The 25742-nt window shown below is 37.6% G+C and overlaps 1 protein-coding gene across 7 annotated transcripts in view; it reads right to left on the reverse strand.

The window, feature by feature from the left end:
- The window catches only part of LOC129764841 (uncharacterized), a 433851-nt gene that overhangs the window by 139642 nt on the left and 268467 nt on the right, over positions 1–25742 (reverse strand). For all 7 annotated transcript variants that reach the window (XR_008741257.1, XM_055764364.1, XM_055764366.1 and 4 more), the window contains one exon: positions 21533–22738. Coding sequence is in view for 6 of the 7 variants with exons in the window: in XM_055764364.1 (XP_055620339.1) it covers positions 21533–22738 (1206 nt within the window). In the remaining variant the exon portion in view is untranslated. The remainder of the gene's footprint in view (positions 1–21532; positions 22739–25742) is intronic.

A 25742-nucleotide genomic window follows, 5' to 3' on the forward strand; every position in this document is an offset into this window, starting at 1 on the left:
AAAAATTGCTTTTTTGCCCGTTTGAAGTTTTGTGTTGCAATTACAAATAAATCTGGTATCGGGTGATTTAGAAACCAGGGCATCTTTTCTTACAGATTCTCTGCGAACATGTACTAAAGAACTAGTCAAACTTAAGTTGGTCGAGACTGAAAACACGAGCTTTTGATATTTTCTTGACTTAGTGCGAATGAAACGTACGAGGGATAGATGTTACAAAAAGTTTTGTAGAACTAATAGTGCTATCGATTGGCGTTATTATACAGTTGCTCGCAATAATTATTCGAGATCGTTGAAAAAAGCCAGAACAGATCATATCCAGAGAAAGATCGATCAGAACAAAAATAATAGCAAACAGTTGTGGAAAATTTTAAAAAGGTTGATTAAATCTAAAAACAGTTGCCCGCGATCCATAACTTTCGAGAATTCAGTTATAACATCAGAAAACCTAATAGCCAATAAGTTCAATTCATATTTCGTTGACAGTGTTTCACTTATTCATGAAAGTATCGATTTGGTAAGTGAACCTGAAGAAATAGTACAGCCGACGGCCAGTGGATGTAAACTGGATTGTTTTCACCCAATAACTTTTGCGGACCTTAATTAAAAGAATTTGTTTTGTACTAGAAAAGTCGGCTGGCATTGATGACGTCAATGCAAAAGTTGTTCAAGATTGCTTTCATGTTATTGGACATTCCCTGCTTGACCAGATAAATGATTCATTATGAACTGGGCACGTACCCAAAGTTTGAAAGGAATCGTTAGTGGTTCCAATTCAAAAAATTGCTGGGACGATTAAATCCGAAGAGTTTCGTCCTATCAATATGTTGCACACTGGCCAGCTGGTGAAGAGCTGGGTATTTGAATAATAACTCATTACTAGCACCAGAGCAATCGGGATATCGGGAATCACATTCCTGTGAAACCGCCTCGAATTTGGTGTTAGATAAGTGGAAGGAATATATCGAGAACAAAAAAGCGGTCATTGCAGTGTTTTTGGATTTGAAACGCGCATTTGAAACTATTTCCAGGCCCTTGTTGTTACAGACTCTGCGGCGCTTTGGTTTAGAGGGTTCGGCATTCAAATGGTTTGAAAGTTATTTGAGTAATCGAATACAGAGAACTGTTTTTGCTAATTATGTTTCTGAACCAATAGCTAGTACGTGTTACACAAGGAAGCGTGTTGGGGCCTATTTTATTCATAATGTACATAAATGACATGAAACGAGTCTTACGTTTTTGCGATATAAATTTATTTGCGGACAATACAGTTCTGTTAATAGCAGCTAGAAAATTGGAATCCGCAGCTTTGCACTTAAATGGAGATTTGCATTGTCTTAGTATTTGGTTGAATTATAAGCAGTTAAAATTAAATGTTGGAAAAACCAAGTACATGATATTTTCTTCGAGATATTATAACACCGAGTGTTTGGTAGAGATAAATGGTGAGACACTTGATCGCGTTAGAGAGATAAAGTATCTTGGTGTTACTATAGATGACAAACTGCTTTTTAAGTTTCACATAGATAATGTCATCAAAAAAATTGCAAAAAAATACGGTATCATGTGCCGTTTAAGAAATGAGTTGACAATTTCGAGTAAAGTTCAATTATATAAATCAATAATATCGCCACACATAGACTTCTGTTCATCCATTCTTTTTCTTGCTAACGAAACACAAATGTTGAGGCTACAACGTTTACAAAATAAAGTAATGCGCTTAATTTTGCGTTGTAATAGATTCACTTCCTCAGCTGTCATGCTAAACACGCTTCAATCGCTATCTGTGAAGCAAAGGATTGTATATTTAACTATGGTGTTCGTTTTCAAAATTATAAATGGATTGCTGCCTCGATATTTGTGTGATCGAATTGAAAGAGGAAATGATATTCATAGATATAATACCAGAAATGCAGACGAAGCACGAACACCTAACTACTTATATAGAGTGTCACAGAACTCCCTATTTTTTAAAGGTGACTTATTTCAATTCGATGCCTAGGCACATTAAAAGAGCAACCACATTAGTGGATTTTAAACGACAGTGTATTTCACATATCAAAAATGTAATATAAATGGTTAAATTGTAATGAACGAAGTTGTTTCTAACGAATTGGGTTTGTGTATGTGTATGAAAGAATGAACTGCCATCTTCGCCCCAATGATAATGAAGGATTTTTTGTATGTTTATAGAAATGAAAAGAGAAAAAAAAAAGAAAATAGAAAGTAGTCTATATAAGTTTGAGCACGCGCGCGATAATGCAGCCATGAGAAATCTGAATTGTGATAGCGATTGGAACATGGTAGAGTTTGTTCTTATTGTGGAATTGGATATGTTAGTTTCGTTAAAAAGAAGCACAGCTATGATTGGGGTTCGTTTAAGATCGAGGGAACGACTGTTGTCAAGTAAAGAAGGCTCAATAGCTATTACTGAAGGATCAAGTAGACAACCGTCAGAATGAAGGGATAGGCTACAACCTGAAATTCATCCAACGGGTCAAATGTTCGATTAATCTGAAGAGTTAATAGTCTGACAATTTTGGCAGTCAGTTTACAGTGAACTCAGAAGATGCTATGGGATAGCTTGACGGGACAGCAAGCGTTTCTTCTTGAGATTTGACTGAACTGAAAGATTTGCTGTGACTTCTTACAAACATGTCCGAAGAAACTTTTGAATAGACGAAGCTAAGTGAAATACCGATATCACAAAGAGGTGATTTCATATCTGCAAATTAAATCAGTTCGTTTTTATTTGTAAAACTGGTTATGTATTAATTAATTATCAACTAGATAATCGACCAACTCAAACCTATGTAGGGGAATGAGGCGGGACCTTCATTATTATTATTATAAATATTGGAGGCCGTACTAGTTTTGGACTATACCTATAATAATTTAGAGATGTGAAAGCCAAATATTTCCTAGTTGTTTGATAATTTTTCATTTTTCTTTCAAATGTCATGCATTTTAAAAGTCCACGTCCAAAATTCCATTTTCGCTAAATTTGTTTTTTAAGTGTACTTATAATGAATATTAAGTCCTGTTTTAGCTGCAAATTACCTTGCGTCTCCATATGACAGTCAGGTCATTTTAAGTAATGGAGGTACATGACAGTTCTGGGGCGAAACAGAACTAAATACAGGCAACATTGTTTTTAGTGCGAGGGATAGTAAAAAAACGCATTAAAACATCGTGCAAAACTTCACCAGTAGCTTCAAAAAATCGTGTTTGGTACACAATTCGCAAAAAAAACTTTTTTTTGTGCGGTAGATAGAGACCGCATAGAAAAAGTTTCCCCCAAGAAAATAGCTCAAATCCACGCCATTCACCGTTCGATTTCCTTTTATTTCCCTGCTTTGCGATGGGACAGTATGCGTGGCTTTGTTGTGCTTTTAGTTGCATGTCGAAACTTGTTGCTGTTAGAAATCATGTCATGCGCAACTTAGAGCTTTTGATGGAAGCACAAAAAAAACACACAAGAACAAAAAACCGCACAAAAAATCGCACAAAACAAACCGCACAAAAACAGGTTTTCCTGTATAGAGCAATTCCACCTCAAATCAGGCGGCTGCTGACCCGACCCTCTCCAATCTATATATATATATATATATATATATATATATATATATATATATATATATATATATATATATATATATATATATATATATATATATATATATATATATATATATATATATATATATATATATATATATATCAAGCAAATTTGGCATGTGGAGGTTGTGGAGTGCAATAAATGTTCTATGGTGGTGAGACACTCCACCCACCTCTCTAAGGGGGCGGGGGAGGGGGGAGAGCTGCCATATAAACGAAAAACAAATTTCTGCATTACTCGAGAATCAATCAAGCAAATGAAACCAAATTTGGCCTGTGGAGGTTTTAGGGTGCAATAAATGTATTTACGGTGGTTAGACATTACACCCCTCTCTCTAAAGAGGGGGGGAGGGTGCTGAACAACTCGAGAACTAATCAAACATAACATACAGAAGTTATAGGGATCGATAAACGTTTCTATGGTAGTTCGACACTTCTCCCCCCTCTCTAAAGGGGGGCTCCCAAACAAATGAAACACAAATTTCTGCATAACTCAAGAAATAATCAAGCAAATGGAGCCAAATTTGGGATGTGAAAGTTTTTGGGTACGAAAAATGTTTCTATGATGGTATGACACCCCTCCCTCCTCTGGAATGGAGAGAGGGTCCCATAAAAATAAAAGGCTTTAAACTTCCCAGTTCATTCGCCTCTATCGCTCATGCAAATAAAACAATATTTTAATTTAAATGTTATTCGGGTGACAATTCGTCATGTTTTGGTAAAAAAGCCTAACATAAAGAGGACTTAAAAGGTTCATGCTCCTCATCTTAAACCATCTCACATCGGAAGACGCCTGAGTTTTGCCAAAGCTCACATGAACAGACAGTGGGACATGGTATGTTGCGACAAAGAATGTTTCCAAAAGAATAAATTTTGCTATATAGCATAACGAAAAATTCTCCAATGTATAGGTTATCTTCACTGATGAAAAAAGTTCAACTAGGATGGGCCTAATGGTTTCAACGGATACTGGCGTGATTTACGGAAGAAGGAACAGTATTTTTCAACCAGGAATTTTAATGGGGGCTCGTGCATGGTTTGGGCGGGAATATGTGCAACCGGAAAGCCCAAGATAGCTTTCACATCATTCAAGGTTTACATACATGTTCTGGAATCCTCTCTCCTACCGTTTTTGCGTGAATATCGTCACAAAAAAATCACATATTCATATCAGCAAGGAAGCTAAGCAATGGATTAAGGGCCAAAAACTTAATTGTTTGAACTGATCGGCTCGCTCTCTATATTTGAATTCTGTTGAAAATCTTAGGAGGATACTTGTACGCAGAATCTACTTTGAGAGAAAACAGTACACCACGATTGAAGAGCTCAAGGGTGCAATTTCGGAAATATGGAAAAAATATCGAGAAATTCGTTCAGCAGCATTTGGTAAATAGTATTCCAACACGAATTTTCCAGGCCAACACGAATTTTCCAGGTTACTTATGAATTTTGAAATGGTATTATAGAAACTGGACAGCTGAAATTATCATATTTAAGCACAATAAATAAACAAACTACTCTTTTGAACGAAATGTACGTTATACTTTATTATAAGTATTCATCAATGTATGAGTGTATCTTGTTGAAATTCTAACTGTTTGTGTTGCAACGAAACAGAATCAGGGTGGTCTTATATTTAGAAGATGCCGGGTCAGCTAAAGGGTGTGTCACATCAAATTGCATCACGGAAAAAACGCTGTAGAAATTCGCCCAGTAGACCGATCCTTTTGAAAATTTTAGACAGTAAAATAAAAACTATTGAACAACTTTTGGCATTTTCTTTTTATTCATACTTCGAGCCCAAGCCCGTATGCTCGCACCTTCCTCTTTACCCCGTCCATAAGGTTCTGTACAACGTCAGGTTGTAGTTTTTTTTGAACAGAAATCCATTTTCTCTTGAAGTCCGCCTCCGATTTGACAACTTTTGGGTTCTTCCGGAGGGCTTCATAATCGCCCAATATTTCTCTATTGGGCGAAGCTCCGGCGCGTTGGGCGGGTTCATTTCCTTTGGCACGAAGGTGACCCCGTTGGCTCCGTACCACTCCAACACGTCCTTTGAATAGTGGCACGAAGCGAGATCCGACCAGAAGATGGTCGGGCCCTCGTGCTGCTTCAATAGTGGTAGTAAGCGCTTCTGTAGGCTCTCCTTAAGGTAAACCTGCCCATTTACCGTGCCGGTCATCACGAAAGGGGCGCTCCGCTTTCCGCAAGAGCAGATCGCTTGCCACACCATGTACTTTTTGGCAAACTTGGATAGTTTCTGCTTGCGAATCTCCTCCCGATCGCTGAATTTGTCCTCTGCGGAGAAGAACAACAGGCCCGGCATCTGACGAAAGTCCGCTTTGACGTAGGTTTCGTCGTCCATTACCAGGCAATGCGGCTTCGTCAGCATTTCGGTGTACAGCTTCCGGGCTCGCGTCTTCCCCACCATGTTTTGCCTTTCGTCGCGGTTAGGAGCCTTCTGAACCTTGTATGTACGCAGGCCCTCCCGCTGCTTGGTCCGCTGGACGAATGAACTTGACAAATTCAGCTTATTGGCGACATCCCGGACCGAACTTCTCGGGTCACGTCTAAACTGCTTAACTACGCGCTTGTGATCTTTTTCACTGCCAAACCGACATAGGGGTTCTCGGATTTCAGTGAAAAATGGTAGTTTTGTTCCTTATCGCAAAATATCAGATCCGTATTTTTTTTATTTTTTCGTGAAGGCGATCATTTTGATATTCGGGTGGTCCGAAAAATCATTTTCCCCATTACTTTTTTTCAAAGATTCATTGCATTTGAACTAAGCCGATTGAGATGATCGACACATCTAATTAAAGACAATTCTTTTTTTTTAATATCGAATTTGCAAAAAAATTGGATCGAAATTATTGATTGTATCTGTTTTTTGATAGTTTACATGGTTTCGAGACCAAGGGAGCTGTATTTTTTTAAAGTTGAGGTTTTTACATAGTACAGGTCGGACTCGATTATCCGGGATTCGATAATCAGGAGTATTTTATTTTTGATTTTGGGAAATTTTTAATAATTTGTAAATGAAAGGGCTTAACTAGTAGAACACAGTTATTTATGTAAAATGCAAATCCAAAATGCCCGCCACCGCAAGATGCCGCCATATATATTTTTTCACAACCCCATCAAAATAGGTATCAAATGAAAGGGCTTGACTAGTAGAATACGGTTATTTGTGAAAAATGCAAATCTAAAATGGCGGTCACTACAAAATGGCGGAAATGAAATATTTTCTCAGAACCCCATCAATATGGGTATCTAATGAAAGGGCTTGACTAGTAGAATACAGTTATTTATGAAAAAATCAAATCCAAAATGGCCACCACCACAAGATGGCACCATATATATTTTTTTCACAACCCCATCAATATGGGTATCAAATGAAAGGGCTTGACTAGTAGAATACAGTTATTTATGAAAAAGGCAAATCTAAGATGGCGGCCACTACAAAATAGCGGTTTACATATTTATGGGGTTCTATCAATATGGGTATCCAACGAAAGGGCTTGACTAGTAGAATACAGTTATTTATGAAAAATTCAAATCCAAAATGGCCACCACCACGAGATGGAGTCATATATATTTTTTTCACAACCCCATCAATATGGGTATCAAATGAAAGGGCTTGACTAGTAAAATACAGTTATTTATGAAAAATGCAAATCTAAGATCGTGGCCACTACAAAATGGCTGTTTACATATTTTCTCAGAACCCCATCAATATGAGTATCTAATGAAAGGGCTTGACTGGTAGAATACAGTTATTTATGAAAAATTCAAATTCAAAATGGTCACCACCACAAGATGGCACCATATATATTTTTTTCACAACCCCATCAATATGGGTGTCAAACGAAAAGGCTTGAATAGTAGAACACAGTTATTTATGAAATATGTCCAAAAATGTATCAAAAGAAAGTTCTCGACTAGTACAACATAGCAGATAATGAAAAATACAATTTCAAGATGGCCGCAGTTCCCAAACAACTAATTACTTTTTGAATGGTTTCATTCAGCTTGACCTGTTTCTATGTATGTTTGAATGTTTGTTGGGTTGTCCCACATTAATAGAAAATTGACCCAGTTCCTGTTGAATGATTGATCTGAAATTTGGAACATACAATTAATTCTACTGTCATTATAAAACTGCGTATTCCATGATCTTGAAAAAATCAATTTGGCCGCCACAAAAAAAGATTAGACTAGATCTATGCGAAAAGAATTAAATTTTTGCAAGTGTCATATTTTTTCAACAAGGACTAGGTCATTGACTTTTATTTAATATGTCGATTATCGGAATCGTTTCAGTAGTTCAAAAGTTATGATTTTTTAAAAAACGTCATTTATGAAAAAATGGAGAAAAATGATCCCATTTCAAATCTCATCAACACAAATACCCAGGATTCTTTAAGGTATCTCTGTATTATGTATATAAAGATTTTTTTTTCATATAAAATAGAAGTCATTTAGAAAGTTTATGTTAAGATGAAAAAAGATTTTTTAACATCGCTACGTTTTGTATGAACCCACACGTCTTCAAATTATATGGTAATGCTCCGATTTCCGTTTTGTGTGGAATGACGTATGGAGTCTTCTGACGGTTCCCCTGACTTCGGACCTGGACGTTGTCTTATAGAGAGCACTTGGGGGCACTTGTCCAAGGCCCCCACCCTTTGAAACTGTCACCTGGTATATGTGGACAGCCCCTTCTATGGATCTTTACTTCCAAAGATACGAGGAACATATCATTTTAAATTTTTGCAGTTCGGGATTTGAGTCAGTGACTAAAAAAGGGGGTTCGGATTTTGAAAAAAGGTAATCAAACATAATTCTAGTTTTTCCCCCATGAATATGTGTTTCTAAATCAATGTTATTGTAGTCAAGTGAAAAAAGGCTCTATTGTAGCTAAAAGTCAAATTAAATTCGCGCAACAGTACCATTTTGAGTAATGAGACACTGTTTAATGGACAAAAAAGCTTAAGTGTTCGGACTTTGAGACAAAACGGTACATATGGGAAACAGCATTTAATTGTAAGTGAATTGGGACGGTTTGGTCGATTTTGACGAATTTTCATGTATTAAAAATGACTAATTTGAACTACTGAACCGATCTGCAATCCAGTGTTGCCACACGTAAAGATTTATCTGGAAAACTACAGATAGGTACAAATTTTCAGAGTGATAAAATAATAACACGTGGAGTTGGTAAAACAGAAAAGGCAGAGAATTGATTTCGATTCTTGATCCCTCAAGTCTGCTGCAATCTTAAAACTCAAAAACATTCCTAATCAAACAAGCATCAAAGAAGTTTTCAGTTTTTTTTATGATGGGGAACGAATACCGAGATTATAACAACAACAAAACTAAACAAACTAAACACATCACAATCTTTAGTTCTAAACATATTTTTCAGCTCGAAACTTTTGATAACTGATAAGTCAAAGTTTAACAAGAGTGTGTATAACAATTATTAAACAAATGCCTAATTTGAGGCTTGAGTACTAGTTTTTGAACAGATTTGTCTTTGCAACGGAAATTTTGAACGGTACAGATTGCGATAAAGATTTAATAGTACCGACGGAAAAGATTTCAATATAACTATGACAAAAATCAGACTGCTTGCGGAATACTGACTGCCTTCAAGTATTCAATGACATAACCTCTGTTGCTTTTCTGGAGTATATTTTGCCCCACATCAACAGATTGAGTTGTTTGTTCCAGCTAAAATAGCTTAAGTTGTTGCAATGTTCAATGCCACTGAATTTGAAGATCATTTGAATATTTATGTTAGGATGGTAGCAGAGGAAACTATCAGAACAACAAATGACGTAGGCTGATAATTTCTAAGAATATGTGTAGCAGTTTTCACGTGGAGCTGACCAAGGAAATGAGAAAGAGACGATTTTTATGATCCGATGGAGGAATGTTAAATCCCATATACTTTACCAAATTAACAAACATCAACGTTGTGTAGGAAGCATTTCCAGGGTTCTAGGATAGGGTTTTACAAGTTCTGTAGAACGAATTTCGTGTCCTCAACGTAAAATTGCTCCGGAAGAAAATCACCGTTTCAGAAAACAAACATTTGCAGGATTGGTGAACAAAAAATTGGATATAATTAACGGTTCGCTCGCATTTCCGGCGCTTCGATGCCTTGTTTCCAACAATCTCACTATGACTCACTCTTCGATATACGTTTTTCTGAATATTATCAGATCAAAAATTAGCTTCGAATTCATCTTAGCAACGCCACGATGAACGCAGTTTTTTTGATCAAAACATTGGATTGAACATCGAGGCGGCAGATCGAACATTTTATTGAATGAATAGTATGTAATCGAAATTTAGAAAGGTTATGTATATGCATCATCAAACTCTCGAGTGATTCAAGGCTTGCGAATATTAATGTACATTTACAGCAACTATAGTATTTTTAGTGAGTAAATGTAAATATGAAGTAAGTTAATGTACTATTTTGTTGAAGATGAATGAGTATTTCATTATGCTAAGAAAATAGATTATTTTTCTACAACGAATATTTCCGATGGTACAGATTTTTAGAAGAAAACATACAGATGAAAACGATTTTTACCTCTTGCGGTACAGATGACAATGTGACAACACTGCTCCAATCTCTTAGTAACAAGTGCAAAGAGCGTAGCTCAATTTTCTATGAAAAATGCTAAACTGCACTTCAAATGTGTACTTTCCTCCGAAGCATTTCGAATGTTTCGATTCTTATGGGTTTTAAAGTATCAAAACCAAAGCGACCCTAGCTTTTATTATTATTATTTTCATAATAGGCTAGCTGACCCGGCAAACTTTTTTTTTTTATCTCATTTATTTAATTATTAGGCTCATTAGCATTTTAGCTGTAACAGAGCCGGGTTTTAATCGTGTACATGTACATATGTTTATGTTTCTATAAATTGTAAATTACACAGTAGTTAGTAGTAGCCATTTAGGCGTTAAGTATTCTGTTCCATTACATTATGGTAAATCACACAGTAGTAGCCATTTAGGCGTAAGAGTATTCTTTCTGTTCTTCCATTGTTCAGCACACCGGACAGCGAAGACAGTTGATATTGATCATTGTTGAGTTATTTATAGAACAGCAGCCCGATGTGTCTTGCAGAGCAGAGCATTGTATGAATGAATCGATCTCATTTCGACCGTGGATCGATTTCCATCGCTGATGATGGTTGCGTGGACGTAGTTATTCTATAACAACACAAAGATGGTCAATTGAGGGCCCTGAGTTTGAACTCACGATCGATCGCTTGGTAAGCGAACGCGTAACCAAGTGGCTACGAAGACCCCCTACGGCAAACTTTGTCCCGCACAAAATTGGTTTTCTGTTATAAATACCTTCAAACAATCACGTTTTCTTACTATGAGCAAGTTCATGGGTTCAATCGCAGAACTGTTCGTTGATTAATCTTCTAATCGACCTCGTTGAATTTACCTTTTACTATAAAATTCCTAGTATTTCTACCAAAATGCATCATTATAATATCAGATTATTTTCAGGCACAATTCTCGTTCAAAATTATTCAACCACTTGCAAATAACATGTTTCTCCGTTACATGGAATAAATGTTTTATACAGAAAATATGATAGAATAAAGACAGCCCTAAATCGGAAAATTCCTTCCTCGAGTTCTGCTCTTATCAACACATTCGGCGGTACTTTTTTATTGGTATAGATCGAAGAAGATATAGGAGTGCGTTTCATTACATTAAAATCCATTTCCAGTTTCGAACAAAGATCAATTTCGCTAACGCAAACATCGAATGGACTAACAGCACTTGTCACTATGTAATTGTAGAACATATGGGGATTTAATTTTCCAAATTTTCCCTTTTTCCTTCAGAATTTTCCTAAAATTTGTCATGTTTGGTTAGAATATTTTTGGTTGAAATATGGGTTCCCCTCTCCATTGCAGAGGAGGGAGGGGGGTCATACCATCATAGAAACATTTCCCATACCCAAAAACCCTCAGATCTCAAATTGTGCTTGATTAGTTCTCGAGTTATGCAGAAGTTTGTGTTTGTGTGCCCCCTGTAATTTGTGTTTCATTTGTATGGCAGCTTCCCCTTAGAGAGGCGGGTGGATAGTCTAACTACCATAGAAACATTTATTGTACCCTAAAACCCCCATATGCCTATTTTGGTTTCATTTGCTTGATTAATTCTCGAGTAATGCAGAAATTTGTGTTTCATTTGTATGACAGACCCCCCCCCCCCCCTTAGAGTAGGGGAATGGAGAGTCTAACCATTATAGAAACATTTATTGCACCCTAAAATCTCATTATGCCAAATTTCGTTTCATTTGCTTGATTTATTCCCGAGTAATATAGAAATTTGTGTTTAATTTGTTTGGCAGCCCCCCCACCACCCTTAGAGAGGGGGTGGGGTCTTGAACTATCACGAAAACCTTCCACGGCCCCAAAATACCAATTTTCATGTTAATCAGTAGTTTCCGAGTCCATAAGAATCAGACAGACAGACAGACAGAAATATATATATATATAGAAGATAGAAGATTTAGTGACTTTCAACACATTTCGGCTGGTTCGTCACTTTTACATCCATTTTGGAAGAATGTCAGGAGTGATAATTGAACTTGTGATCTCTGCGTGAGAGGTATGGATGTTACCACTACCCCAGATCGCCTCCAGGAGCTTTTATTATTTTTGGAAACTATAGATTTATTTACATAATTTGTCCAATAAGATATTTTTTCCAAAGAGTTTCAGAAAAAAGTGACCCTTGTACAACACTTTGCGAAAAAATACAAAAATAATATTCAAGTATCTCTGAAGCCATAAAACGTGTACTTTCAATAGCCTTGTTTGAACAAACTTAGCTCTGCGAAAAGTTCAAATGCACACAACGAAAAACCGGATGGAAATGGATATAACTCAGCTTGGACGAAGGGAAAATCCATTTAGTTCTCTCGTTTCAGTAACCAGCCTTCAGTCCCTCGTTTTTTTAATCTTTGGGATTTTCACCGCCACCTTAACTCCCACGGTCAAGAATTATTATCCCAAACACTTCGTGCCTCATGAAAGATTTATTCCACACCTTGAAAAGCTACCCGTACGAAGTGAAGCGAAAGTTGATTCCGCGTTGTTTCACTTCCATAAAGTAAGAAAAAAAGTTCGTGGAGTTGATTGCTGGGTGTGAAATATTTTCCCTATCCAAAACGCAACACAAACATTTCGAGAGTTTGGGTTTTCCATGTATATGGGATGATATCTCTTGCGCTTCTCAAGACCGGTGCGCAGATGGGATAAAATATTCAGTAGTTTCCAGGCGATGCGATGTTATTAATTGCTACACTCTCCCCGGCGGGAAAGCCAATCTAACAAATATGATCGGCAGCTGTTGGATTTTCCTGGAAATATATCTCACTCACTGTTGGAAAACACAAGTTGTGGACCCCATTAAAGAACGAATATCACGCGTCTCCATTTCATCCTAATGACAACCACACAGCATATTCCGTGTCCATGGCTGTGCGTGTGTATAACTTAACTTTAAGTGCTTCCGGCGTGTGGGCAAACCCGATTACCGCAATTTGCATACGTGGCAACGGACCATCGCCATTAACAAGTTTCATGAAAGCAAGTGTGGAGAAAAGGGTGGAAAGTGCTTCTTTTTTCTAGCGCTCTCCGTCACTCAAACCGTGTCCGCGGAATCCGCGATCCGGCTCAATGATAGCCCTCTCTGCACACACAATCAAGTCAGTCTCGTTGGGACCGGGCAGCAGTTTGATTAGTGCAATGTTTGCACAAACATAATCGTAACGAGCAATGCGGCCACTGCAATTGCAGCTTTCTCCGACAGGGCGGAAGAAGTTGCCCCCTTCGTTCCGATTATGCAAGAAGGCCAGCAAGAAATAAATTGCTTGTGGTGCATAGTTGAATAATTTTCACGTTTTCATTCGAGTGGCTTCGAAACATGGTTAATCAACTTATAAAAAGGTTGTTTGATCATGCATTTTATAGGAAGTGTTCCGTTCGAGTGGCTCAAAGTCTTGCTTGTGTTATAGTTTCTTAAAGAAGAATGTAATTTCTCCAAAATGATAATTCATTATGATGCCATATTCATTATTAATAAATCAAATATCACAATTTTAATAAAAAAGTATGCCAAAAAAATGCCAAATGAATTTTTGACCCGCTTATTTTTGTTTGGCCCTTTGAGTTCATCAAGATGAATTAGAGTGGTTTTAGGAATTATTTCTTTCCAGATTTTGCCAAATATATTTATTTCAGATATTTTGAAACGTTTGAATTGTATTTAGTTTCACCAGAAATTGAAAGGTCCTTAACCTATTAACGACTAAGCTGTAAAAAAGAAGTGAAAGCCATTGCTATTTTCATTATTGGCGCTAAAGAAACCCCAATGTTCAATGATGATTTTTTCCTGTCTTCAATTTTTTGGGAAATCACTATTGGAAAAATCAAACATTGTCCAAAACCTGTACTTTTTTTATGTACAAAGACACTGCGAACATGAATCATTTTTACACACAATTTTACATTTCGAACAAGCACAGGAAGATGAAAGACTTTGAGGAAACCCCTGAATTCATCTACCAATGAGATGTGACCTTCCTTAGTTTATATAATTTTCACTTATTACCGGCACCGGAACTTTTTCTTTCCATCGAATATTATTGCTTTATTTTTATTGTTGGCGATGGAGAGAGCGCAAAGAATTCTTTCTCTCTGATTATCCATTTCTAGAAATATCTAACATTTTCCAAAATCTGCGAAGTACAAATACGATGCGAAAAATCAAATATAATCGCCATCTAGGGTTTCTTCATGAGAGACGGCCCCCATAAATATATACACCAGCAATTTCATCAAAATCGTTAACTTGATAGTTAACGGGTTACGTGTTACGGGTTTTTTTTTTATTTTGAGATAAGGTGAATGATTTTGGTTTGTCCAGTCGAAAATATGATCATGGTTTGCCCACTTTTTTGAACGCTCTAATTCAGCGCTCCTGTGTCAAATAAGGTGTTCGAATGTTTCAAAACATGTAAATAAAATTGTCTTTTACATGATTTATAGGGAAAGTGCCCCTATAGTGAAGGTAGTACCAATAGTGGTTGTATAGTAATAAGTCGTTTTATATCAAACTAGCTAACCCGGCAAACTTCGTCCCGCCCATTTACTTGATTAATTCTCGAGTAATGCAGAAATTTGTGTTTTATTTGTATGGCAGCCACCCCTAAGAGAGGGGGGAGGGGTATCTAACCACCATAGAAACATTCATTGCACCCTAAAGTTTCCATATGCCTAATTTGGTTTAATTTGCTTGATTAATTCTCGGGTAATGCAAAAAATTGTGTTTCATTTGTATGGCAGCCCCCTCTAAGAGAGGGGGAAGGAGTATCTTAACACCATAGAAACATTTATTGCATCCTAAAACCTCCACATGCCAAATTTGGTTTCATTTGCTTGATTAATTCTCGAGTAATGCAGAAATTTGTGTTTCATTTGTATGGCAGCCCCCCCTTTGAGTGGGGGAAGGACTGTCTAACCATCATAGAAACATTTATTGCACCCTAAAACTTTCACATGCCAACTTTGGTTTCGTTTGCTTGGTTAATTTTCGAGTAATGCAGAAATTTGTGTTTCATTTGTATGGCAGCCCCCCCTTAGAGAGGGGGGAGGGGTCTCAAAATATCACGAAAACCTTCCCCGGCCCCAAAAACCCCTACATACCAATTTTTATGTCGATCGGTTCAGTAGTTTCCGAGTCTATAAGAATCAGACAGACAGACAGACATCACTCCATTTTTTTTATATATATATATATATATATATATATATATATATATATATATATATATATATATATATATATATATATATATATATAGATATAGATATAGATTTAACGGTAATTGAGGCAAATAAACTGAAAACAGAACGTTCGCTGGGTATTTACGTCACATTTGAGGTAATAATGACGTCTTTATAATACAAAATGATTCACAAAAACTGTTTTCAAAACTCGTCGCAAAAATCTGTACAATTTCTTATGATTTTTTTAACCGAATACCAATTTTGCTTAACCCTTTCACAAGTAGTAAAATAATGTTACCCCATCCCGTTACTGTTTTTCATCAAGAACATGAGTATAACTCAAGTCATAGAAAGTTTTGTAATATAAAATTACTTGTTTTTTCTGCTTTTTCCTTTTGTGCCATTATAGGCACATAAAAGCATGTTTGTTCCTATAGTGGCACATCGCAATGTTTACAAAAGACAGTTGTAGATTCGGTCGTAAACGAATCGTAGACAGTGAAAGTTTTGATTAATATTCGTTGTTATATCGGGTAAGAAACAGTTATTTACTCATGAAAATACATATAGTGACTCCCCAATTTATTACAGAACTGATTTGTCAATGAAGACTGTGCGGAAATACGGTGAAGCGACCATTTCCCGCTGCATGGAGTTAGTGACCTCCAAGCAAAAGGCTCTTTACGCAGCATGCAAAGCTTACGGCATTCCTCAATCTACCGTGCGTTACCGGCTTAGTGGCAAGTGGACAACAAAAGCTCGAAAATGGCCGCAGACTGTACTTACCGACCGGGATAAGCGGAAGCTCGTCCTATTCATTTGTATGGCAGCTCCCATCAGGCTACAACGCAGAAGAAAGGATTTCCGGTGACGAAACAGTTGCTGCTGCATAAAGTAAAGACTTTCTTCGAAACCAATTCTCGTCCCAATCCGTTTAAAAACAACGTTCCAGGTTAGTTTTTATTTTTTTTAATTGATGTAGATCGAAAATGATTGAAAGGATTTCTTCATCGACACCGCGATCTTACCTTCCGCACACCGGAAGCAGTAACGTCCGCCAGTGCAAAGGTCAAAGAGGCTGACATACGCGGACATTTTGCGGAGCTTGGCTCCCATCTGGAGAATAACAATCTCATGGCAGCAGCATTGGATCCAAGTCGCATGTTCAACAGCGATGAAACATCATTCTACCTACATCCGCAGACAAAACCCGTGCTTGCTATTCGCGGCAGCAAAAATGTGTACGAAGTTGAACACGCAGACAGTCACAAGAACATAACCGTCATGTTTTCTTTTGGTCCGATGCTCATGAACCAGCTGAGAAGAATCCTGTTGCATCCGATGCGGTTGAGGCATTGCTAGGACAGTGTACGCGAATGAGGCTAGTCTGTCAGTATCTGATGCTTCCGAGACAGTTAATAAGGATCCTGTAGCATCCGTTGTGGTCGAGGGTCATGGATTAAACGAATATATTGTTGGTCAACATGTTCTGGAAGATTCGATTATCATTCCAACGTAAACAATCCAATCTACGATAGAATGTATTGGCAGGGAACGCATAGACGAATTCAATGACGGCTCAGTCAAATCCGAGGAAGAAGAAATCATTCGACAGCTTTACGAGATGTTGCTAATGCCCTTTGATATGCAACATATGGAAGCCCCCAACTTGATTCCTGAGGTGCCGATTACTAAAGACTCTATCCCTGGAAAGGATTCAGCATTTGTCGAGCAGATGGGCGACGATTGTTGGAAGAGCGTAACATTACACCACTCAGAGCGCTGAAGAAAGTAAATGGAGACAACATTGCAAGACGTAAAATGAGCATATCGGAACTACTTCAGACGCCGCCAACTCCAAAAAGAAGCAGCAGTCACCGAAATTCTAAAAGGGAATTTCACCCAGTCTTGACAGCTTCGGAGCGGCTTGCGGAAATTCGTCAACTTGAAGAAGAAAAGTAGAACGAAGTAGCGAGGGAGAAAGCCAAAGTAGAGGAGAGAGAGCTAGCGACAATTAGAGCCGAACAACTGAAGAAAGAGAAAGCAGACATTCGAAAGCAGAAACAAAAAAAAAGTTGAGCAACGTAAAATTGAAAGAGAGAAACTCCGAAAGCAGAAGCAGGAAGAAGTGCAACAACGAAAGAAGGAAAAAGAGAACAAGAAGCAGAGTAAACTGGCAGAACATAACCAACAGAAGCAACAAAAGCTGGAGTTGCTTGAGGCACGGAAACTGAAACAACATAACTAAGCTTCTGTCTGCTTATTTAGATTTTTTTACATGGAGTTTATTTTTCGTTCGTTCTTTATCAATGAGACTTATAGTCAATGATTGAATCTCTTAATACTGAATCGAATTTGTAATCAACTGTACACGATGCACAGTCTTTTTACATAATAAATCCAAGCCATTTGTTTTGTCCCATAATACGGTGGTATTTTTAATTGAAATTCTATGGAGAGAACCATAAACTATGCAGCTACAAATCGCATCACTATCCATTAATAACGTCACGTTGTAAGAAAGGAGGGGGTTTCACAATTCGTCATAAATAATATGAAAGATATAAGAAAGTTGTCATGAAGGGAAGGGAGGTTTATTTTCATTAAATGTTGCCTGACGTACTAAATGGATAATTCTTAATTAGTGCATACTATCTTAACAGTGTTTAAAATCTTGCCTTATGTTGATTAAAGCCAAAAAAAATGCATTTTTAGTGTTAAAAAAAGTTACTATTGAAAAAACAATAAAATTTTGAATATAATGATGTGTTGCAACATAAATATTTATACATATTTTGCTTGATTTTGACAAATTTCTTTGATTGTCTTGACTAAATGCGCCACTATTGGTCCACTTGCCCTAGTTATTTTATAGTATATTTTTACGAAATCAAATGTTTTGAAGGATTATAAAATACACCTTCTATTTGTGTCAATGCGCCCCTCATTCGAGCTAACTTTTAATCGATCACCAGATGATTATTTGGCACGTGTTCAGGCCTTTTTTGGATTATTACACTTACAAATATTGTAAACATCATGCTTGCACACCATTTGTATCAGTTTTACATAGCTAAACATTTTGATGAACTCAAGTCTGGCGCTTGGCGCGCTGAAGTTTGTTTATTGTGTCCTTCGCGGATAGCAGAAATAAAGTTTCTTTGTGTTGAATGTGTAGAGTGTGTTGAGGTGAACACTTTTAAAATACCCAAGAAAAGGCAATTTTCTGAAGAAAGCTTAAATTATGAATGGATCAATATCATGAGAGTAAACTCAAGCAATAATAAAGTCTGCTCCATTTAATATTGGAACAAATTCTTTTGCTCATTGTGGCGCTCCTAGTGGACGGATTTGGAAACTTTTTTCACCCACGTGTCGGGAAAGTCATTACCTTTCACCATGTATTTATGTCATAACACCAAACGATAGCATTTTGTAAACAACCGCCATGGAAGCCGAACGGAGAGATAAAATTGTGCACAGTTTTCTTGAAAATCCATTGTTGTCGGCATCTAAGCTAGCTAAACAGCTTAAAATGCCCAGAAATACCGTATGGCGTGTTATCAAGCAGTACAAGGAAACATTGACGACGGCTCGGAAGCCGCATTCGAAGCGTCGGAGGGGAACTGTCGACCAGAAACTGCGTGGGAAAGTCATCAAGGCCGTCAAGAGGAATCCCAATCTTTCAGACCGCGATTTGGCCAATAAGCTCCAGGCCGCTCACAGTACGGTGCGACGAATTCGTCTCCGGGAAGGAATAAGGTCATTCCGAGCCAGCAAACAGCCAAATCGGACGCTGAAGCAGAACAATGTGGCCAGAATCCGTGCTCGAAAGCTGTACGACCAAGTGCTGACCAAGTTCGACGGATGTATTCTGATGGACGATGAGACCTACGTGAAGGCGGACTTTGGGCAAATCCCAGGTCAAAAATTTTATTTGGCGACGGCTCGGGGGGATGTACCTGCAAAATTTAAGTTCCGGTTTGCGGATAAATTCGCCCGCAAGTACATGATTTGGCAGGGGATATGCAGTTGTGGACAGAAAACCAAAGTCTTTCTCACTGACAAGACAACGACATCAGAAGTCTACAAAAAAGAGTGCCTACAGAAACGGATTCTGCCGTTTATTCGTGCCCACGACCGTCCAGTAATGTTTTGGCCGGACCTCGCAAGCTGCCATTACAGCAAAACGGTTATGGAATGGTACGCAACGAACGGGGTCAGCGTAATACCGAAGGACCTCAACCCCCCAAACTGCCCCCAGTTCCGGCCGATAGAGAAATACTGGGTAATCACGAAGCGGAGGCTTAAGGCAAAGGGAAAACTTGTTAGGAACATGACTCAAATGAAGAACTGGTGGAATCAAATCGCCAAAACGGTGGACGAAAAGGGTGTGCGCCGCCTAATGTGCCATATTACGGGAAAAGTACGAGAATTTCTTCGAAACAGCAATGAATAATTTTTTAAATTTTTTTTATGAAAGAGTAAAGAAAATGCTACATTTGTATCAACAAATTATGAATTCGTTAATAAATGACTGAACTACACGCAATTGTTTGTGTTCCAATATTAAATGAAGCAGACTTTAAATGCAACATCTACCTGTGAATTCGAATTTTTTCATTCAAAAATGGTGATTTCCAAAACCGGACAAACCATGATCATTTTTTGAGCAAACCATGATCATAATTCCTCTTTATGGAAAATCGTAAAAAAACATAAAAATTTGAATAATTTCAACACTTTATGGTAGTATTAGCAACTAGAGACTTGGGGCTTTCCAGCAAACCCAAACTCGTATCGATTATGTGTGATTTTCATGAAGAAAAATCGATTTGCATTTACTAGTTGCGTAAAAACACCCCAAATCGGATAAACCAAGATGATTTACCCTATATTTTCAGGTAATTAGAAATTTTGAAAAAAAAATATTACTTTGAGACCCATTTTTGCTCTAATTGTTATTTTAATGCGTTTGTTGTTTTTTTCCACATGTGAATTTGTTCTTGACGTTTTAAGAGAATTGTGCGAAAAATATTTTTTTTTGGCCTTTGGGCATTTTTAATTTATTTTGAATTTAGAGACCCAGTACTGCTCTAATATTTTTTTAAATTTTGTTTTTTATTTGTCTAAATTTTGTCGGAACATTTAATGCATTGCGCTGTACAAAAATTTTTTTTCTCGTATCTTAAAATATTATTATTATCTTTACATTGGAATTGGATGGTTCACCAAATTCATAAGAGCCAGCAGTACGATAGAGCTCTGTGAGAAAAAAAAAAGTCCTTGTGGAAAGATCATTCGGATTAATGAGAAGAACACCTAAAAAAATTCTAATTATTATAATTTTCTTATTTCAATCTTACAATTGAAAACCACGAATATAAAAAAATAATCGATTTCAAGAAAATAAAAATAATAATGCAGACGATGAAGAAAATTATGTTTGTGTCAAAAAAGTGACACATACGAGCGCATTTAAATAAACATTATAGCAGAAGTGGGTCTCAAAGTTATATTTTTTTTTCAAAATTCCGAAATGAATTTTTTGCACCGCATATTTATTTTTTTTATTATTATTAGATGTTTTGATGAACAAATTGTTTGAAGATATTTATCGAAACACCTCAGTAAGATATACTTTTAGTCTGTTTTCTTATTTTTGTCTCAAAGCTATTGAGAATGGCGTGAAAACCCGTAGTAAGATGCACATTCAGTATTTTTTTCAAATTTTTATCTCGAATCTTTTGAGGATGGCGTGAAATAAACGAAAAAGCACGTTTTTCACCATAGACCCCATGTTAACACAAAGGGTTTCAGTAAAACCGCCAAAATTTCTTATTTGATATCCTATACAATATTTGCCATACAGCTGGTGATTTGGTTTGGGTGCACTTTTTACTCCCTTACCCGGCCAGGCCCTTTACATCTAAAAATGAAGTGTTCAGAATTTGAGACTGTTCGGAATATGAGTCAAATCGGTGCATACACAACAAATTCATTGATTACTAGACAAAAAATAAATTCAGTAACCACTAATAGGAAGAAAATAAAACAAGAAAACTACTCACCTCCGTGCAGAACGAACAGTCACATTGCGATATTCGCGTAAGGTTCTCGGCACTATATTCGCCCAGGCACAGCTTACAGGTAAACTTCACTATCGGATTCAGTGCGCTACTCGCCGCGGGTACCAGAGCCACCAGCGGAACCCCGCTCACGAACGTAGGACTCGGTGGCGCTAGCATGGCAGCTTTCGATGTGACCGAGACCCTACTACCACTACTACTGGACGAGGAAGTGCCGGTGGAATTGCTGGAGGCCGATGGGTACGATGAGGAAGCGCAGGGCGACGAAGAAGACGAGGACGATCCGGACGAAGTTTTCGTTAGTCGCAGCAAGCTGCCGACATGCTTGCTTTGTCCGGTGGTATTCGGTTGGATCAGACCAACCGTGTTGGCGGTGCCATTCACCGCCACGAATCCTCCATTGGATAGGTTTAGGGAATATCGCGAACCGACAGCTGCGAGCGATAAAAGACTAGAACAACGGGAGCACGTGGCTACCGAATCACAATTACGCAATCGATTCTGGGGTTTGATGGGTTCCACCACCTGGGTGGAGTTGGTCAAAGCGAGGACTGTTTCGCACTTTCGGAGACCAGCCGTGGATTGCGAACCCAGCAAGGGTACAGATTTTGGAGACGCCAAGCTGTTGCAGCTGACATCCTTCTTTAGCAGAGGAACAACCGACCACAGTTTCTGGTGCACCGAGCTGAGCGAAGTGGTGGAAATGTTCAGTCGACTTCGCGTCATCTCGACCAAATTGTGTTCGGAAGGGCTCAGACTAATCTTAATCTCGGGCGATGGTAGCAACGGAGGGGTTGCTAGCGCTGTCGTTGACTGAGGAGGAATTGGAAGTACCGGTGGTGGTGATGTTGTTGTCGAGAGAGGTTCCTTAGATGGTCTCCTTCCGACTAGACTTTTTAAGAATGCTTCCAGCCGTCGTTTCCTTGGCACTGGGCCTCCCAGCGAAACGGTATGGGAAGCCTCCACCGATGGAACTACCGGTGAGGATGGCACGCAGCTGGCCGTCGATCGACGTCCACTCCGGTCAACACCTCCATTGCCACCACCGCCGCCGCCGCCGCCACCGGGCACCATCGACGGTTTAGGACCACCGATCGGGGGCTCCAGCAGCGAAGCAGATTCCTGGGTTCCCCCATTGGTGAGGGTGCTCCTTAGTCCAGCCAGGTTGTGCACGATAGATGCAAAGTCCTGTTGAATACAAAACAGAATAAGATAATTAGTCAGGAGGAAGTATTCCATTCTGATATAGAGGAACGCGGGGCAAGAGTGCCCATCTGATTATTTTGCCTATTTCCATCTTATAAAATAGATTTTTTACAATTATTTAACTACAGAACTTTGTTTTATACAGATACTGCATATATCTCACATATTATCAGCCAGAACCTTAAATATTACACAGATAAAGGCTAACTGAGCTTCTTACAACTGCAATCTATATAAGAACGCACAGGCGCAAATTAACGAAATACCCTCAGTTTCTATATGTTTGCATGACTCCACCTATAAATACAAATAAAATAATCATTTTTCTTCAACTTACTGTATGAACTAATTTAAATTGTACGCATTTATTTCAATAAAAAATAAATTTGTTATCTCTCAACTTCCGGGGCAAAAGGAGCCATTATTACCGGGGTAAAAATGCCATAGTCGTAACCTCGAATTCGATCTGTCAAACGCAAATAGTGTAATGGTGGTGTTTGTTGCGGTCATGGTTTGTAAATATGAACGGATTTCGTTCCGAAGCCAGTGGCAGATGGAAACTATGGTTGTTGCCGTACATTTGATAAATCATGGAGACGAGCTGTGGAGGAATATAGTTTGCTCAGAAGAACATTGGCAAAATATGTGCAGAAGTTAGGCCGTTTTAAAACTGTGTTTTCTAAATAACAGGAGGAGTAACTCGTGAATCACATCCTTAATATGCAGAAGTTATTTTATGGGCTGACAACACACGACATCCCGAACCAAGGGTATAAAATCGCAGAGTGAAATAATTTAAATTACTCTTTCGACAAAACACCCAAATTGGCCGGAGAAGATTGGCTTGCCGGTTTTCGTGAACGCCACCAGAACTTGAGTTTGCGTTCTTTGGAACCACCGTGAATTTCACAGTGCTTTTTTCATCAAAAATTATATTTTTATAAGATTGGCACTCTTGCCCCGTACCGGAAAAATACGAGCCAAAAACATAATTTTTGTAAATGAAACATTTTCATAGTAAACATAACTTTTGAACAATTTGATGCATAGCTACACCTAAATAGAAGTGTAAATGAACAAACCATAAAAAAATGGAAAAAAAATATAACAAAAGAGCATTCAAAAACGCGTATTAGCGTATTAGAAGTTGTTTTATTATGAGTATACGTTTCTATACGTTCATATCATTTTAGATATTATTTTACAATGAAACAGAATATTTGAATTGAGAAAAACGACATGCTTGAATTTCTCGGAAACCAGCAAGAGTATACAGTGTCGGACAAAACATTGAGACCACTGTTCAAGCAAAAAAAGAAAGTGACAAAACTTTCAGAAAAAATAATCCAATCCTGTGCTTCAATCCGTTTATAATAATTTATTTACTTTGTTCTGTAGTCAAAACAATAGTCATTCAATAAAAAAAATGCGTTTTAAGCATACTTAACAAATAAAATGACGCGACAAAATTTAGGACCAGTTTCTCGTTTCGACTGTTCCGAGTGTTGACTCGATCTATTTTTGAAGATAATTGTTTGTTTCTCTGTGGTATCTAGTGTTTTTCGGATCCTGGTAAGTATTTATCATGCAAACAAGAAGTATGTAAGGTTTTAATTCTCGAATTCTAGTTGCAGTCAACTAAAAATGGGTCGCGCACATAATTGCATGGAAACACAGCGGATTGTCATCCGCAAAATGTCAAAGGTAGGCAGCAGCCTCCACGGCCGCAATAAATCCAAAACTACTGGACTCCCAAGAAAAACGACCGCGAAGGATGACTCTGCCATAAAGTGAGCTTCAAAGAAAGATCCCTTTAAGGCCTCGGAAAGGATTCGGGACTAACTCAACTCGTCTGTGAGTTCCCGGACAGTGCAGCGGCGACTGGTGGAGCAGGGGTTAGGCGGTGAAAGCTCCTGGAAGATCCCGATGCTGCAGCCGAAGCATTTGAAGACGAGGCTGAAGTTCGCGAAAGACCACTTCGATTGGATCGGTCCGGAGAAGGAAAAGCAGTGGCGGAATATACTGTGGTCGGATGAGACCGGGTGCGTAAAGTGATGCGTAACAAAGTTTACATGACCATATACTAAACCAGAAGCTTTTCATGGTTTTTATTTTACCATGAATTTTAAAACCGGTCTTAAATTTTGTCGCGTCATTTTAGTTGTTGAGAATGATTAAAATGTATTTTTTTTGAATGACTATTGCTTTAACTAAAAATGTTATAAATTTCTTCGAACAATGCAAATAAATTATTATAAATGAATTGAATCACTGGATATGATTATTTTTCCTCAAAGTTTTGTCACTTTCTATTGTTTTGCTTGAGCAGTGGTCTTCTTAATGTTTTGTCCGACACTGTAAATGTACATGTATTAGGCAGTTCCGATATTGAAAGATAGTATCCTACTTAAAAATTATAAAAATGGATTTCTCTTAAAGCAATGTAATTTCCACGGTGTTTCTGCAAGATTTTTTATTGGTTTCAAACGATTCAGAGACATAAGCAGTAACTCGTATTCATTGATTCAGGTGCCTAGTCGATGTCTCATATTTGAATATGAAAGATAGAAATCTGATTTTTTAAATATGTTTTTTTTCAGATTGTCCAGATATGTTTAGATATTTGGATCTTTCTAATTTTAATGATTTTAATTATTCTTTTGTTTTATTTTTCTCAAAGATTTTTATGATTTTCATGATTATTCTGATTGTTTTGTTTATAGATTTTTGAAATATTATTGATTTTCCAGATTTTTCTGTTTTCTATATTTCAGATTGATTTATTCATCTAATTTTTCAGATTTTTACCATCTTTATGATTTTTCAGTATTTTTTCATTTTTCAGATTTTCCAGATTTTTTCGATGCTTTAAATCTTTCTGATTTTTATGAAAATAATTCGGTCATAACGTTCTGTCATAAACATTCTGATTATTCTGATTTTTATAATTCTTATAATTTCCTTTTTTTTGGAGCTTTTTATGATT

The sequence above is a fragment of the Toxorhynchites rutilus genome, chromosome 2 (genome assembly GCF_029784135.1).
Source record: "Toxorhynchites rutilus septentrionalis strain SRP chromosome 2, ASM2978413v1, whole genome shotgun sequence".
NCBI lineage: Eukaryota > Metazoa > Arthropoda > Insecta > Diptera > Culicidae > Toxorhynchites > Toxorhynchites rutilus.